We start from the raw sequence: 16,580 nt of genomic DNA, 5'->3' as shown, positions 1-16,580 counted from the left end.
CAACCTGTAGACACCCTTACATTTTCAATTTGTCCTCAACATATTTTTCTCTTAGGTTTTACTTGATCAGTTATGAGCGCGAGCTTCCGAATAAAAACGAAACAGAGGCGATTCACGTCATAAAAGACACGCGAAGTTATCACACGGAATTACATAAGATGGGGTCGCAACAAATCTACCTCCCAGTATTTTGAATGTAGAAATTCGGCAAGCACGTGAAATAAGTTCTTTTCGCGACAGTATTTACCCGTTGAAAAGGAAATAGCTTGGTGATACAGGTGGACCGTTTGAAAAACGCATGAATCAGCATGGATTTTAAGGTCATTCTTCTGTTCATTCTTCAATCTGTCATTATGGTCACACCACTCTTGTTCGATAGAGAACTTGAAATCATCAATTCGAAGTGGTCAGACCTTCCTGTAGCTGTGAGACACGTCGAATTCATCGGTACCGTTGATAACGGTACACTAGATTGTTTTATTCCTGGATTTAAAAAGTATCGTTGGGAGTTCATTAACAAAGCAAGTGCTGGGCCATTCGCTGAATCCGCCAGTCTCATCCACGACGAGGAGATCAAGGAACATCAAACCGAGATACGAATTGGTAAGGGAGGCATCCCCATGGCAACTGAAATGTTGGTGGTCTCTTGCGAGGCAATGGTTGGAAACCGACCACGATTTCAGATTATTTGGGTTATAACTCGATTGCATTCACCACTTGGATATCCAACCGACCCCCGGGTGTGTTTCTTCCACCTGACTAGATATGAAAAGCTTGCATGCGATGATTTGAAGTGGTGGTTCAACACGGATTGCTATTACAATAAAGGAAAAGAATACAGAGGAACTGCCTACATCACAAATAGTAATCCGCCCCTTCATTGTCAATACTGGTACCAGGGACGTCCAAACTCTGGCAGCAGCAATTACAAAGTGGACTTTGGCAAAGAACACAGATACTGTAGAAATCCAACTAACGAACACACTCTCTGGTGCATCACAACCTCAACTAAAAGAAGCTTAAGGAAACAGTATTGTACCGTTCAAGAATGCTCAGATTGCATGTATGGAAATGGAGATGGTACATTTGATGTTTACAATTTTGTTAATTACAACACAGCATATCGTATACCAAAGTTCCCAAAATACGAGGGCCGATTGATCGAGACCCTGAAGGAAGACGAGAATGGGGTGCCACGATTGTGCATGTCTGGTAAAGGATGGGAGTTTAATCTTTGTAGGCCGAGAAGTGGAATGACAGGACCCCACTGCCTGATAGCTAAAAAAAAATCTCAAGAGTCTTTAATAAAAAGTCGGTCTGACAGTAGGTTGGAATGGGCAGAGTGCAGAATCCCACAGTGTACAGTGAGACAAGTTTGGTTTCTATTTTTCAACTCCTTTGGGCAACCTTACCTTAAAGAATCTAATATGGAAGACGTGGAAATAATCATCGTCAACGGAAAAAAAAGTGAAACAATTAAGTTTGCGGCATTTGGAATACATCGAGCCACAGGGCTCCGCATCGGCACTGAAGAGTTACGACTAGTGAAATACGCTCAATCTTTTATTCTGAAACCTCGAGTTCCTCCAAGTCGTCTAAGCATTATAGACATAAGAGACGTGACGAAAAAATACAGTGGAAAGTACTTTGTTCAGTACACATTTGTGGAAGGGAATTCGAAAATTCAGCAAACAATTTACAAGGGCAATTTCAAACTGATCGTGCGCGAACCGATGAAGTTGTCAATCACTCCTAGTAAGCTCGAACTTTGTCCAGGGGAAAGAGGCAGCATGGACGTTCAAGTGTCTGGAGGTTTTAAGCTAATGGAAGGCAGTATCAGGTGGAAATACGGATATTCTCAAAGCAATACCAATCGACAAATATCAATCGAGGATAAACTATTTGAGCTATCCGCTGATTTGAAGAAAATAACCATAAAAAAAATCCAGAAAGACACTTGGATCACGGTTTACGGGTCTTCTTTTGCAGGTGAAGCCAGTAACACGGCACAATTCAAAGTTAAAGGTTAGTAACCTTTTTTCCTGTTTACACTCAAAAGTGATTATATATTGAGTATATATTATCCGGTCAGCGGGTGACGAAAGAAAGAGCCGAGTTACTCAGAGAAAAGTTTGTGGTTTATACCTACTCTAGAATTTTTCATCCCGCACTATTAAGGAAAACAAGAATTTCAAAAACCCCATAGGGACAACGTTTGAAAAAAATCGACTTTATATATGTTATCTGAATATCATAAACTTGACAATGATTACCGCCGATTCACGTACATAATAAGTTCCATGTCGAAAAAAATTATAAACCCTTGTACACGGATATTCCAAGGTCGCTTTTATGTACGGGATTTTATTTTATTTATTTATTATTTTTTACTCCCCTTTTTGATTGGTCCATAAATCTCGCGCCAACCTATCAACCAATCACAAAAACCAATCGCGGTTTAGCCATTTGAGTTTATCGGCACCTCAACTGACTTTCTCACAAAATGTTTCGTTTCGTTGTAGCGCCACCACATATCATCGCCAAATCACCAACACAAGTTTTCGTATTCCAAGGTGATGAAGTTTATCTCACTGTGGACTCGGAGAGGGGCTTTGTAACTACATGGACTTTTGAAGCACAAGTCATAGCAGACGTTCCCGACGACCCAGAAATGGCCTTCCTAAGAACGCTTCAAAACAACACAGTCTCCGAAACCTTGGTGATTACTTCCGTAGAATGGAGACACTTTGGAATTTATGCTGTTGAAACCGAAAAAGATGGCTGTAAGAAGACTGTAACATTTCACTTGCAACAAGATGAAGGTAAATATTGAACTTTAATTGGTCCATCTTGTGTCACGAAGCCGAATATGCCCCATCAAAACCCGGGAACGTTCGTAATGTTCGCCAAATGATATTCCCAAATTTTAAAAATTTGCGTCCATTTCAATCCAATAGTTATTCCTTGATTAAGTGAATTAAAGTTGATGGTTAGTTTCGTTGTTACAGCAGACACTAAATTGACTATATCCCTGAAGCCGCTTCTGATGAAAACGTCAGTTTTTGACGATAGGCTGTTAAAAATAATTTTATTCTTAGCTGGATAATAAACACAATTGCCTACTTTTGGCTCAAGAAACGGTCGATGGTTTTTCTTGGAAATTATCTGTTCCTCACAGCTCACAGTTCTCTTTGGAACAGGTAATTTCTTAGTAATTTCTTTCTGCTGACATGTATGCGTGCATATTTTCAAACCAAATGAAGGCTATCATTCATTTGTTGTGTTCTTGAATTCATTTTTTTTTATCATTCTTACGTCTAACAGAAAGAGAAATCGGTGGAGAATCAGGAATGCCAGAGGAAGAGATTGATAACATAGAGAGTCCAGTGGAAGATGAAAGTGAGAAAAAATGTTCAGTTCTTGTTAATATCGGTGAAAAAATTGTTTTTTTCTCATGAAACTTAGATACCTTGATACTTTCATATTTAACTAAACACTCATGCCAAAATGCACGTCAATCCTTTTCCCGCGATAACCGTAAAGCTTTGAACTCCCATGAGTGACCAAGAGAGAATTTCTCCTTACAGTGTCAATGCAATATCAAGCAGATAAGTGATGAGAATTAAGGAAAATAGCGATTAGGGGATTTTTAGTTGATCCAATATCAAACTCTCCAAACTAACATCATAAGAATTGTACTTATGAGATCTTGAGAATGAAAGAGTCAAGCTGTGTTAATTTGGAGATGGGACATTCACCTAATTCTATTACTCTACTGCTTAGACATGACTTCAGCAAACCATATCAATTTTAAATGGAGCCTTGAAAATAATGCGAAATTTTTAATTGTTTTGTTTTACTGTTTCATGATTAGTAAAAAAAAAAAATCACGCTGCGCTCTTAACCAATCAGAATGAAAATTACTTGTGATCAGGCAGTTTCCTTGTTTATACTCTGAGTTTCCATAGGCCCTTGCCCATATTGGCAGCTGCAATTGCGTTGGTTTTAATTTTCGATTCTCAATCAAAACTTTTCCTCACAAGTGTGAGGTTTTTTCTGTGGTTCATGGTAATGTCTTTAGGGATACGGTTCTTGTAGCCAGGCGGCTGATCATAATTTTGAATGTAATAAGTGTTCATGAATTTTTGCAGGATTCTGTACCGCAAGACACCTAAATTTCAGCGAATACCAGCAAAGTAATTATTCAACAAGTTGGATGTTTGGTAAGTGGATAATACAGTCTCTTTCTTACAAAGAGAATTTTGATATCTCGTTTCGTAACATGCGCTTTTAGGCTTGGCTAAATGTGTATCTTCGTAGCTTAGATGCTCCTGAACCAACGATTCTCGATATTTTAAAACGTTTCATTGTGTGCTGATTAGCAAACTCGGTTCCAGTGCTATGAAAACCAGACAAAAACTATTGCAACCTGTCATCAGGTCTTAAGTCAGCATGTAGTATAATGTGGCCATAGATTTCTGATTCTATGTTTAGTTACCCAAATTGATGAAGCTAGGAGAGCACAAATGAGGAAAAACACACACAAAATTATGTTTTTGTGACAAAACAACTCTTTAAAGCTTGGATAAAGACCTTAATTTTAACACTGCCGTCTCATCTCAAATTCTTAGCTTATAGATTAAACAGGCAGGCATACAACTCTCAGTAAAAGTTAATCCCCTTAGGCATCAAAAAATTAGAAAATTGTGTGTATTGCTCATGACTTTGTTTCTGAGCAGACATACCGTGTGGAAACGAAGAAGGAAACGTTCAAGAAAATAACGAACCTTATGGGCATCCCATCAAAGAACTGTCCCTATGCAGTGTGATCACGAGTTATAGCTTTATAAGCGACATAGACAGACCTCACAAACTTTACATACGGGTAAACGAGTCTAGTCCGTTGGAGGAGTATGTCGGTACCGTCAATTTTATGAAGGTATTTTGGAACAATACAATGCAATAATACACCTAAAATAGGCTTTAAGAGTTAAGAAATTATTTTGCTGGTGTGAATGGGGTATAGGTCTCAAAGAACACACAGCGACTGGTGGGGAGAGTTAATTGCCAAATTAACATGCCGTTAGCTGTTATGAGTTTTATGAAATAATTTTTTGAGTAGTTGTTTTGTTTATTGTTTTAGACAGGTTATTTTCAAAGTAGCCCCGGACATGACCTACTGCATTACTATTACTTTCCTGAACCAGTCGCCGCTCGTTTCATACAGTTTACCGCTGATCAAGTTGAGGATTCAATGTGCCTAAGTAAATTAGCAGTCAGCGGCTGCTCTTTAGGTAAGCGGGCGAAAAGTTAGAATTGGCTTGTATTTTAGGGCGCGAGTGTCCAACAAAGATTCAGAATGTAGTCAACTTTTTAGTTACACTCATCACATTTTCGTTTTCATAGTCAAGTCTGAATGCAAGCCCGAAAGTTTCACAGTTGATAGTATATTGTGCAACGACATGCACCGCTCAATGCTCAAAGAAGGACAAGTCAAGAAGATGCCAGCTTGTAGTTTGATCACCAGCTACCAGTTTCAGTCTAATGGAAGGATGCGTCACATACTGCTGACAAGCAACTCAAATTCCATGGTTCTAACAGAATACGACGGATATACTGAAACTAAGGTAAGAGTCTAATTCTAATACTTATTACCGATGGTCTGTTGACTATGGACGATGCGACACGAAAGCGTTTAAAAAACGGATGCCACCTTAACTGCTAAGCATCAACAATGCGCGTCTAAAGTTACGAGAAAGAAAAAAAACATCAGGGACGAGGAAGTGTCAAAGGCTGCCCGCTTCGTGCAAGTCAGTATAGAAGAAGTCCGAGATTTCTTTGATTTTACTTCACTAGGCTTTGTGATTGGTCCACGAAACTCGCCCCAAATATATAACCAGACCCCCCTATGGCGAGACAATCTCTTAAATGGTCTAAACAGTTTTGATGTAATGGTGAATTTTACGTTTAAAGTTTCTCACCCTAAAAGCCCCCAAACCTTGTGAAGTAGCGTTTTAAACACATTATACTGAACCTGTTAGTGTAGAGCACAACAGTTAATTTTTTGACAGATCACTTTTTATGGTTTACATAATTTTCAGGTGGAGCAGGCCGGGGGGGAATGGTTTTACAACAATACCTTAAATGAGCCAATCGCGGCTCGATATATCCAGATTGTACCCGACCGAGCTGACAAGTCCCGTTCGATAAAAAATCTGCAGATCAACGGCTGTAGATTAGGTAAGTTAGCTCCTTTGAAGATAATATCAGTTTATTTTTTGTTAATTGAGAGGAAGCCCGTTAGCAGAAAAAAAATCCACTCACATGTGACCAAGTTAAAAGATCGACCTGGCTTACCCTCAATGGATAATCTGTGACCCGATTTGTAACAAAGTCTCCATTACCGTGTTTACTTCTTGTTTCAAAGGGCATTTCGATTGAGCGTCTTACACCAAAGCTAAAGCAGTCACAACAAATCAGAGCCAAGAAAATAATACAAGGATTCACAGAAAATTAGAGAAACGTGACTGACCAAGTCGAAACTGGTTTTAGTTTTGGATCTGATTGATTTGGAGAATAGCGCGTTTTTTTCTGGACCAATGGCACAGCGAAGGAAAGCAGGTCCAGATCAATCTCAGATTGCTTCTAGTTCCCAAATGAAAATTGCTCGATAAAACTGGTTTTCTTTTTTTGCTAGATAAGGAGTGGTGCAGCATTGAATGGGAGCAGTTTAGAGAGCTTGAAATAAAGTGTAATGAAGGAGAGATTACCCCTGTCTACAGCGAACATCCACTCTTTGGTTTTCCATCGTGTAGTCTGATCTCGAGTTACCAGTTTATTGCAAGAACACAACAACATGCTTTGTTACTGAGCGGCAATAACCCCGCACTGCTGTCAAGCTTTCGTGAAGGCCTTGATATTGAGGTGGGTTGCTCTATGTTTCTTAAACCGCGAAAAGACAAAACAGAATCTGAGCTTCCAATAAGTAATCTAACCCCAGACCACACCGCACTCCGATGCTCCATCATGAGCACAACTGAGTTACGGAGTACTCCATGTTGAGCCACATTGTGACAGGGTTCCTGCATGGAGCTTAAACCAGCACTATTAAAGGCGTCGAATGCGTGAAGTTAAAACTCATTCCATCCACATTTTAGTCATATCACTGGAAGGACGAAGAATGGATTTTTGTTTGCAAATTGAAATCTCCTGTGGCGGCTCGTTATCTCCAGTTTCTATGCGGAGAGACAAGAAATTTGAATGCTACTTGTGTGAACTGGTTAACGATCACTGGATGCCCAGTAGGTAAGCCTGAGTGCTTTTTAACAAGCAGCTGAGGAGGTCAGTAAATCAATGTTTCGCCCGGGAATTATCTTATTTGAACTTCGCTTACAGAAACATACCGCAAGACTCCTACGCTGAAAGTAAGCACGACCTTTAGAAAAGTCCAGCTTCAGTTTGAGCCGAGCCAGGGTTGCTAATTTGTTTCTTTCGGCTAAACACGTACAGTGTTTCTTTTTGAAGCAGAAATATAAATAGATCGCAATAGGACATAAAACAATGCGATGGATAATAACCCTTACCAATTTTTTTGACATATCCTCTCCCCTCACAATGTTGAAAATTTTTGCTTGTGTTCTAATTTTTTCGTCAATGACTTGGACAAGGGTGGGAGGGGACAACTTTTTCCACGATTTTGATGAGGGTAGATACTGCTCATTACCTCATATTACAAAAATGCAGATAAGCTTTGGCAGCTGTGGGAGTCATTATGGTATACATACGTCACCCCCTACACAACTTAGGTGAAGAGATCATCCTTCCATCTGTTTGGTCATTTAGCGGTTTCCTTTTCCATTTTTTAGAGAACTCTTGGTGTAGAGAGCAATCATTTAAGACTGTCATCGAGGAATATCTCGTGGAAAGTGATTACTTTGACACTGGCATGGGGCGAGCTTTACTGCAGACAGCAGGATTATCCGTGTTAACTCCGCTTTGGATGTTCCTGGTTGGAAAATACAACTTAGATAGAAGGTAAGTTATTTCCGATTTTCTGCAATTTTTCTACTTCTTGTAATCTGAAAACTCTTTTATGGATGCAACACCCAAGCCAGTTACAAAGGCCATCGTGTTTTGTTTGTTTGTTTTTTTTTTTATTTGCATGCAGGTTTATCAAATCTATTTCCGAGTTCTTACGGAGGGTATTGAAATCCATAAAGAGAGTCGAAAAAGGAGACTGCACTGAAAAAGAAAAACTATCTGGAGAATTTCAAGAGGATTGTGTGGTGGAAGGAAAGCTCGGTAGGGAAGGCGAGGAAGATGGCAAACAGAAGGAAACGACTGATGATGAATGCGATGGAGAGACGGAATAAATCTTTTGAAATCTCAATAAAAATGAAAAAATAAAAGATACGTCAACAATCTATCAAAAAAGGGCTGGGATAGATGAACCTTTAAATGTTTACCGAACAAAGGATTTCCACGTTTTCCTGATTCTTCAGATAGAAGAGACCGTAATGGAGACTCTTATGTCTATCTTTTCATAACGACTGTGGACTTTATTTTTCCAGGGGGCGGCACATTCTCAAAAATTGGTGAAGGATCTCTGCTATTTTTCTCACAGCACAGCTGAAAGAAGACTCGCAATCAAATTAAAAAAAAACAAAATTACCACCCGAACTGGATTCAATCTCTAGTAGGGTTCACTTGGAAAAATTATTGGGAAAATATATTAGCACTTTTTCCGATCTATTTATACTTCGAAATTTAAGAAGTATGTATGGGCCAGTAAATCCACAATGATGGCAATGTAGACTTTTGTTCTCCTGGAATGTCATTGGCTACCAATTTACACCTGAAATTTCACACCACCAATTTTCTTTAATTATGATGATTTGCGTCTGGGGTACTCATTTTGCTGACAATTTAAAACCTAAATGTTTATTGATTAACACAAGCGTTGCTGAAATTAATCGTTCATTATTTCATATGCTAACTTCATTTAATACCTGAATACCACAACATCGACTTTGGGCTCTCCTCTTTCAAATGAGGCGTACAATTATGACATGATTGACTTTAACGCCCAAAAACCCGCCAAAAATCTCCAGAATTGATTGGATAAAGTTTCGGATTTCAATTATCATAAAGTAATATCGAGCAATCTTCACTTGTCTTCCAATTATAATTTTATTTTTTTATTTAAATGCAAGGTAAATGAACAATCTCTTTTCATCTTTGTTTCCAAACCCCTATTTCTCATCGGTAACACTTTTCTCTTCCCTCCACTCATTACACATTCTTGCTAATCTGGAGTTGTCGTCTTTCACTCATTATTACAAAAGAACCAAGGGGTTCGCATCCGTCTGACCGCTTAAGTATTGGACAAAAGCTCCCCCAGAGCTGTTAGCGGCGGTGATCACGTGGAACGTACGTCCCTGTTGCTTGCTACAGTGCAATCTAAATTGAGTGAAAGGCATAAGTTTTCTCAGTTCATTCATAGCACTTGCCGTGAGCACAGCTTTGTCATTGTTGGTGTGACTGATTCCTCGGTGTGATACCTTAACTGAGAGGCGTGGAAGGGATGATACACTGTAAATCACAATGTTGGAGACCAGAACCCAGCCCCCTGAATTGATGAAGCAGTGCAGTGACTACTCAAGTAGACTCAGAGGATAACATAGTACACGACGCCAAACGCTTGTACTTGCCCATCCTCCATCCTCTCCTTCAATATACTATTGCAATGAACCCCTAATTTATAAATCAGCGAAACACCCCGTTAGAAAAGTTCGGAGGCGTGTTAAGACATGAGACTTGCACTGAAGGACACGAACTCGAGGCTTACACATCAGGTCGAGGCTGCACGAACGAGGCAGTTTTCCTGGCTCGCACTCAAACGTAATTACTAAATTAAACGTGAGTTCTAAACAGTGGTCGGACGAGAAATGCGACATGCCCACGACTTCAGAAAGGGTGGCTTAAAATTTTTTCCATTTGTTAATTGATTAGGGAATTCTTATCTTTTAACGAAGTTCACACTTGTATAGGAACCAGCATAAAGCCGCAAATTTCACTCACATTCTGGAGTAGCTACATCACAATCTCAAAATTATTAACCGGCGTAAACGGAAGAAAATATGTTAAAATTGCGTTTTATGAGAACGATCGTCAACAGGTCACCTCCATCCGTTGTCATGTCACAGTAGCACCTAAAATGATTCCTATTCTCCTCAGGGTCGATCCAGTACTTCCCGTCTCCTTTGGAGTCTCCTGAGTCCCGGATGTCCTTACAGGAATGAGCAGGAGAGGTTTGGAAACCTTTCATAGCTTTACAAAGGAAGACAAAAAACCACTTTCTTTTTAGAAGGTAGTAGTTCCGCCAATGTACTAAAACAATGGGAAATCATCACTCATGAACAAACATAAGGTTCGAAATAATGATTTTTCATTTACAAAACTTCCGTTATAAGGAAAGATGTCGTCCATATCTTCAAGAGCGTGGAGCAGAGAAAAAAGAGTGGAGTCTCCAAAGAACCCCAGTCCTTTGGATGTACTCTGCTACTAAGCTACATATAGCCTGCAGAGCAGGCGTGATTTTGGCGAGCGAGTGCTCCGTTTGTGGCAGTTTATGGCAGCGGAAGGCTGGGGAAAGAAAGAGATTTTATACTAAGGGGGCGGTCGCCCACGAAAGGAGTTCCTGACTGGTGCGGTTAAGCCCCAGCTGTCAGTCACAAACCAAATGTGTCATTTGAACATGTTACTCTTGCGGGAAAATGCGAAAGATGGCAAGCACCGTAAACTGTAAAGTTCTTCGTTCCGATTCCGCTTTCGAGGAAGCACTAAAGTGTCGTTCGGAATTTAATCTGTCTCGCGCATTAAAATGGCAACAAAAAGAAGTAATTTGTACACTGGTTTATGGAAAGGATTTACTGGCCGTGTTGCCAACTGGCTTTAGGAAAAGCCTGATATTTCGAGTTTTGGTTCGTATGAAGGAAATTATGCTGGGGAAATCTTCGAGCGAAGTCGTCGTTTTTCCTCTTCAAAGTATTTTTTATGATCACTGCTACACCGTTTTCACCAGAGTATCAAACAACTTATAGCGGGTAAACCTTTGAGTGCTGTTGTTTGTTGCTTCAAAGTATCGTTTACGATCAAATGGAAGAAAAATCGTCAAATAGATTAACGGCGGATATACTTAAGGATTGTTGTTCGGAAAATATAAAGTGCAGCAAATATCAGCTCATATTTGTGACCGCAGAGGATGTTTTGTCGAAGCCATTTCTTTCCAAGCCGAAATAACTTGCCTCACCGTTTCACTAATCGGATCTCCGTGTGTTTGTTTTCGTCGGAGGACAGTGCTTCCGGTTTTTAATTTAACTAATTTTGATTGGTTACCTGTTCATTTCCGGAAATGCAGTGACGCGCAACTAATCAGACAAACAACAGAAGTCATTTAGGAAACGGCTACCGTGGGCTGTCTTGGCGAACAGTTTAAGATTATGTTCCATTACCGTTGCTCAAAGCTGCACCAAGGCGACTCAGGACAATACCATTTAGTTATTTACATCTCGCGAATCAAATGAAAAAATTCCTTTAGCTATACATCAGCCAGGATGTTGTGGTTACAATCTGTGCGCAAAGAGTTAATTGAGAAAGTGAATGCTTTGTACAACAACGAAAAGAAGTTACATGGTGTCCGGCATTTTAGTACAGTTACCTTCTTTGCTGTCAGAACAGTGTTGTACTGTGACTTCTTCTTAAAGCTGACTATATCACTGATCAAGTTAATTCAGAAAACACACAAAAAACGAAGTGTTACGGTATAGTACAACCGACAGAAACAACACTACCCTCCAACAAACTCGACTACTTTTTTAGAAAACGTGTAATGTTCTTAATAAAGAGTGACTCTTAAAGGCATTAAAGTAACGATCCTTACTTAAGCTTACTACAAACTATATCTTTGCTCAACACAGACAAAATCTCACAGTTGTCCCAAAGTTCCTTAAAATGAACAATCTTCCACAGTTGTTCTCTCTCAGAATTGCTTTCCAAACAGTCCATCACCCCCGACAACAACAACAGCAACTACACGACTGAAACCTTATATAAATTTACAAAATATTCCAGAACATTCCAGAAGCTTACAAGACAACTATTTCATGGTAGTACTACATCACAACATGATGATTTGATAGTATGTTCTAGAAGGTTCCATACAAAGTTTAAATATGCAAGTCATTATGGCCAGGCATTCTACAAATTTCTAGGTACTTACTTTTTACAGTCAATATCCATAACAAAAAAAAATTATCCAGAACAACATTTCAATTGCTGATTGATGACAACGTAGAAGAAGTCAAAACAAAATCTTCTTTCTACAAGACTTAGTTAAGAGGGCATAGCCACCAGGCCCGGGTTGTTCAAAGCTGGGTTAAGATAACCAAGGGTTAGTGTGGAATTTGATGCCAGGTCTGTAAGCTTTAAAAGAAGATTCAGTTCAAATCTTTTTGCTTGCAATGTGATCATCGGATGTTCTAAAAAACGACTAGGGAAATTTTTCCCTAAAAGAATTTGGAAAAAAGAAGTAAAGAAACCTGGATTAAAATCTAACCCTGGGTTAGCGCTGGTCGGCCTTTGAACGACTGGGCCCTGGACTGCTTCTCGTTGAACCTTTGCTAAAGGTTGAGTTCCCTATTGACGATAAAGTTGAAGATGAAGAGGACGGTGCCTGAGGCTAGTCTACGGGTTTAAAAGTTTTTCGCTTGAAAAGAAAGAATGTCTGGCCATCTGAAGACAAAATTAGACGTAAGATTTATCCAAACCGAGAAAAAAAAAATTGTAAGGTGCAGCCGGGTATTTTTCAGCAGAGATCATTCCTGTTTCTCGTACTTTTGAAACATTTAAGGTTATGCTTAGTAAGCCTCCACAAAGTCCCTTTCTTCTGCACTCGAAAAAAAAAAAGCAATTCGAATTGCTGCATCACACATCGCATTAAATGAAACTATTTTTGTATTTAGTGAGATACAAAAAATCGTAAAAACTCTTTTCTTTGATCAAGAAACAATTCCGTAGTTTGATAGGCTTTCTCATCTACTAGTTCTCCCTGAGTGATTACATAGATTATGAACCATTTTGCCTGGCGATAAGTAGTCATAGTATTTACATATGTGAGAGACTAACGCACAAAAACCTTCCAAAAATCGCCTGACGACAATTGAACAAACTTTTCCCCACGATTGAAGTCGTCACATTCAAATCTTCCCGTTTGTAACAACCAGTGTCCTGAGAAAGACACAAAGACAGTGTGATCATATAATGAGTCTTCTCCCCATTTACCCAATGGAGCTCCTTCTCCTTTACCACCTTTCCATTGGTCACACATTTCTGCCAATTTGGAGTTGTCATCTTCCATTCTCACAAACGACCCACAGGAGTCGGGCTTGTCATTCGTCTGACCGCTGAGGTACTGGACTACTGCTTCACCTGAGCTGTTAGCAGCCGTGGTCACGTGAAACGTACGTCCCCGCACTTTGCTACAATGGAATCTCAGCTGAGTGAAAGGCATATGTGTCATCAGTTCTTCTACGGCTGTTTTCCTCAGAAATATGTTGTTTTCAAGGCAGCCGCTGATTCCATGGAACGAAGTCTCAAGCTTCACTTGTGGGGAGGATGGGTTGCCGATTACAAAATTTGACACAAGAAGCCAGCCTCCTGGAAAAAAAAATTACATTTAGCTTGTATCACCTTTTATTAACACTGATCTCTTATATGGAAAGAAAACAGTCGCAGCCGAATGTGGCGGGATATAATAAAACGTATACTGTATGCATATTCTAAAACCTTTTTGTCCAAGTCTGTAGGTAACCTACGTATTTAAGGTATGTGCATTTAAGGTATCCAGCGGCTGAAGATCGTCAACGCGTGAGCCAAAATTCTTTAAATAACAAGTTCGAAAAAAATAATTGTTTTATAATTATAGCGCTCAAAGAAATACCTCTAAATCTGCCAGAAACATGGAAAAAATACTTGGCTTAGTCTGCGAAGAAATACATCTGCGACTTTCATGGTGTATGAGCCAACACACCATGACCTGTAAACTACTCAGAACTGAGGAATAGAGATTCACCATGGCAAATTGCGGTACCTTTAACATTTTTTATAAGCAATGACAAAACATTTCCAGAGAAGCGGTCAACCTTACTCGACACAAGCTCGTACACTGTTGAAATAATTTTAACCTTCGTCAGTTGTCATGTCACAAAAGACTCTCAAAGGGTTTCCAGTCTTCTCAGGGTCGATCCAGTACTCCCCGTCTCCTCTTGAGTTTCCTGAGTCCCGAATATCCTTACAGGAGTTTGCAGGTTGCGAACGCAAACCTGTTATACCTATTGAGGAAAATAGAACGCGTATTGAAATAAAAGCTAATCGCAGTGTCATTAATCAAGTCGCCATATGATTGCTAGGCAAAATGGGGAGGTAAACTTTGCATCATAGCAACTAGGGACGATAGAACAAATTTTGAAATGACAGAAAATAACGCCCTCTCCTGTGTCATAAACCAACGTATACGAACCATAAAATTTCATCAAATCTTCCTTTCTTCTCTTTCCTCTTTTTCTATTGCTTTTTCATGCATTTATTTTCCAGAGAAAGAGATTTTAAGGGTTTAAATATCGGGGCCAGTCCATATCTATGAGAAGAAAATCAAGGGATGTTATCACTCACGGAATTGACAGCGTGTTCCTCGGTACCCCGGGTGACAATGACCTTTCTCACTTTGTTCATTCCTTTTAGAGGGAACATCCATGCAGGAGGCCTGGGTAAAATTAAAAGACCTGTTACAAAATTCTTCCTTAATTTTCACGGCATTGCCATGGAAACATAATTTCTTGCTTCTTTCTGATTGTCTGTTTTACAAGCAGAGTGACGATCGAGGGAGCTTAAGACTAAGAGCAAATAATAAAGCAAAGAGGCTTCACAGATCTTTAATAAGACAATGAAGCTTCATGCGTTTTCACTATTTCACGCAAAGAGTTGATTGTTAGGCCAGTTGATTACAGCGATCGGCGGACTCATATATTATTCGACTTCACAACCATCACTGGATCTCGTCACGCAGCACTCTTCCTACTCGATCAACGGGAGAGGAGATGTAGAGGACTATCTACAAATTTAATTTGCATAGATAGAAATCCAAATCTAATCATTCACAAAAAATATTTCCTAATAATACGAAACGAGGCGATACAATGAATAAACTGAAATACAAAATCTTTGAAACTGACCCGTGTGTAGCCATAGTAGTTTGATCCTTTCTTCAGTTGAAAATCACGTGGCTTCATCTGCCTGGTTTTGTTGTTCAGCTCGCAAATTCGGCTTACGTAACCGTCTCTTGGATGAATATTGCACGACTTGCAACTATCACTCCCCATACATTTCAGCTGACATTCAAACTCGTCTACAACAACAGTTTTGCTTATAACGTGACCCAGTAAAGCATGGTCTGAAGGAGTAAGATACGTTTGGTGTCAAAGAGATATTTAAAGCGTTGAACTTTTGGCCCCTACATTGTTTACTTACCGATTTGATTTTCAAAAACCTCTCCACAGTAGTTAGTGTCAGATAATACTGAAGCAACTACAAAGAATAAGTTGATGATGATGAAGCTCAATTGTGTTAGCCCAAAAGAATCCATCCAGATAGATACCGGACGGCTTTGCTATGGACAATTTCAGCTTCAAACGTAGTATTTTGCCTTAGCATCACATCATCTTGAAAGAACTCTTTCATCTACTTTTAATAGTCTTTTGACTTGTTTTTAACTTATTATATTAGAGTTAACGACAAGGGGTTAATAAGCAATTGTAATGTAAGGATGGGTCATCGATTATTAATTGTATTTATCTTGAATTTAGATTTCATTCGATTACGAAAAGCTCGATTGTATTAACTCAAAAGAATCCATTCAGTTGGATGCCGAGCAGCTTTACTGTTTGAATTTTTAACCTTAAACGCAATGATTTGGCATAAGCTTCACGCAACCGTGAGAGAATACTTCCATTCATTATTCGCTGATTTTTCTGTCTTTTAAGTAGACTTTTTTCCTCAAAGAAAATGACATAGAATTGCCGCAAATTCCGTTAAAGCATTGACTTCAAGTTGAGGATAACTCATCAATAATTGACTAAATTTATTCTGAAATCTAGATTAAAGAGGTTCCTTTAAGACTGAAATACAAGAATCGTAAAAAACGATTTTTTAACCAAAACGATGGCTTTTGAATGGCTTAGCCAGCCTGTTATTGCTAATATTATTCAAAGGAAATCTCATTATCCTGGCAAATAACAAACTTTTGTGGAAGGGTTTTTAAGACTCATGTTGGTCAGTAAGCCAATCAAATGCATTTAGCCCTCGCTTATCTCGCCCCATTGTATTGAACAAGACTAAACTTTGAGTTTTTGCCTTTGAGACTTTGCTTTAGTCGGTCATGTTATGGAAATGACTGCTGTCATTGAAGAACCTCAATGTCAGTTGAAATGCATGTGGGAAATAACAGCTGTAAGTTGGTCAATGTT

At 39.2% G+C, this 16,580-nt stretch overlaps 3 protein-coding genes across 3 annotated transcripts in view; 1 reads left to right on the top strand and 2 right to left on the bottom strand.

Annotated features, from left to right (window-relative positions):
* Window positions 1-10,213, bottom strand: part of LOC149039319 (uncharacterized) — a 167,393-nt gene extending 157,180 nt beyond the window's left edge. The window contains exons 1-2 of the mRNA XM_089185398.1: window positions 10,183-10,213; window positions 9,404-9,628 (exon numbers count right to left, since the gene is read on the bottom strand). Coding sequence (XP_089041524.1) covers window positions 9,404-9,628; window positions 10,183-10,198 — 241 coding nt within the window. The 5' untranslated portion in view covers window positions 10,199-10,213. The remainder of the gene's footprint in view (window positions 1-9,403; window positions 9,629-10,182) is intronic.
* LOC149039320 (uncharacterized) lies at window positions 206-8,487 on the top strand. Its single transcript, XM_089185399.1, has 12 exons — window positions 206-2,025; window positions 2,523-2,822; window positions 3,325-3,399; window positions 4,152-4,223; window positions 4,740-4,939; window positions 5,144-5,294; window positions 5,407-5,627; window positions 6,102-6,240; window positions 6,698-6,924; window positions 7,158-7,305; window positions 7,866-8,034; window positions 8,168-8,487. The coding sequence occupies exons 1-12, from the start codon at window positions 309-311 to the stop codon at window positions 8,370-8,372; spliced, it is 3,624 nt and encodes a 1,207-aa protein (XP_089041525.1). The 5' UTR covers window positions 206-308; the 3' UTR covers window positions 8,373-8,487.
* Window positions 10,214-13,060: 2,847 nt separating the features above from the next.
* LOC113664595 (uncharacterized) lies at window positions 13,061-15,836 on the bottom strand. The gene is made up of 5 exons (XM_089185321.1): window positions 15,586-15,836; window positions 15,291-15,508; window positions 14,731-14,821; window positions 14,244-14,390; window positions 13,061-13,716 (listed from the first exon to the last, which is right to left on the bottom strand). The coding sequence occupies exons 1-5, from the start codon at window positions 15,698-15,700 to the stop codon at window positions 13,181-13,183; spliced, it is 1,107 nt and encodes a 368-aa protein (XP_089041447.1). The 5' UTR covers window positions 15,701-15,836; the 3' UTR covers window positions 13,061-13,180.
* Between the last annotated feature and the right edge of the window lie 744 nt (window positions 15,837-16,580).

The sequence above is a fragment of the Pocillopora damicornis genome, chromosome 10 (assembly GCF_964200805.1).
Source record: "Pocillopora damicornis chromosome 10, jaPocDami1.2, whole genome shotgun sequence".
In the NCBI taxonomy this organism is placed as follows: Eukaryota; Metazoa; Cnidaria; class Anthozoa; order Scleractinia; family Pocilloporidae; genus Pocillopora; species Pocillopora damicornis.
This window is presented reverse-complemented; position numbering and strand designations above follow the sequence as displayed.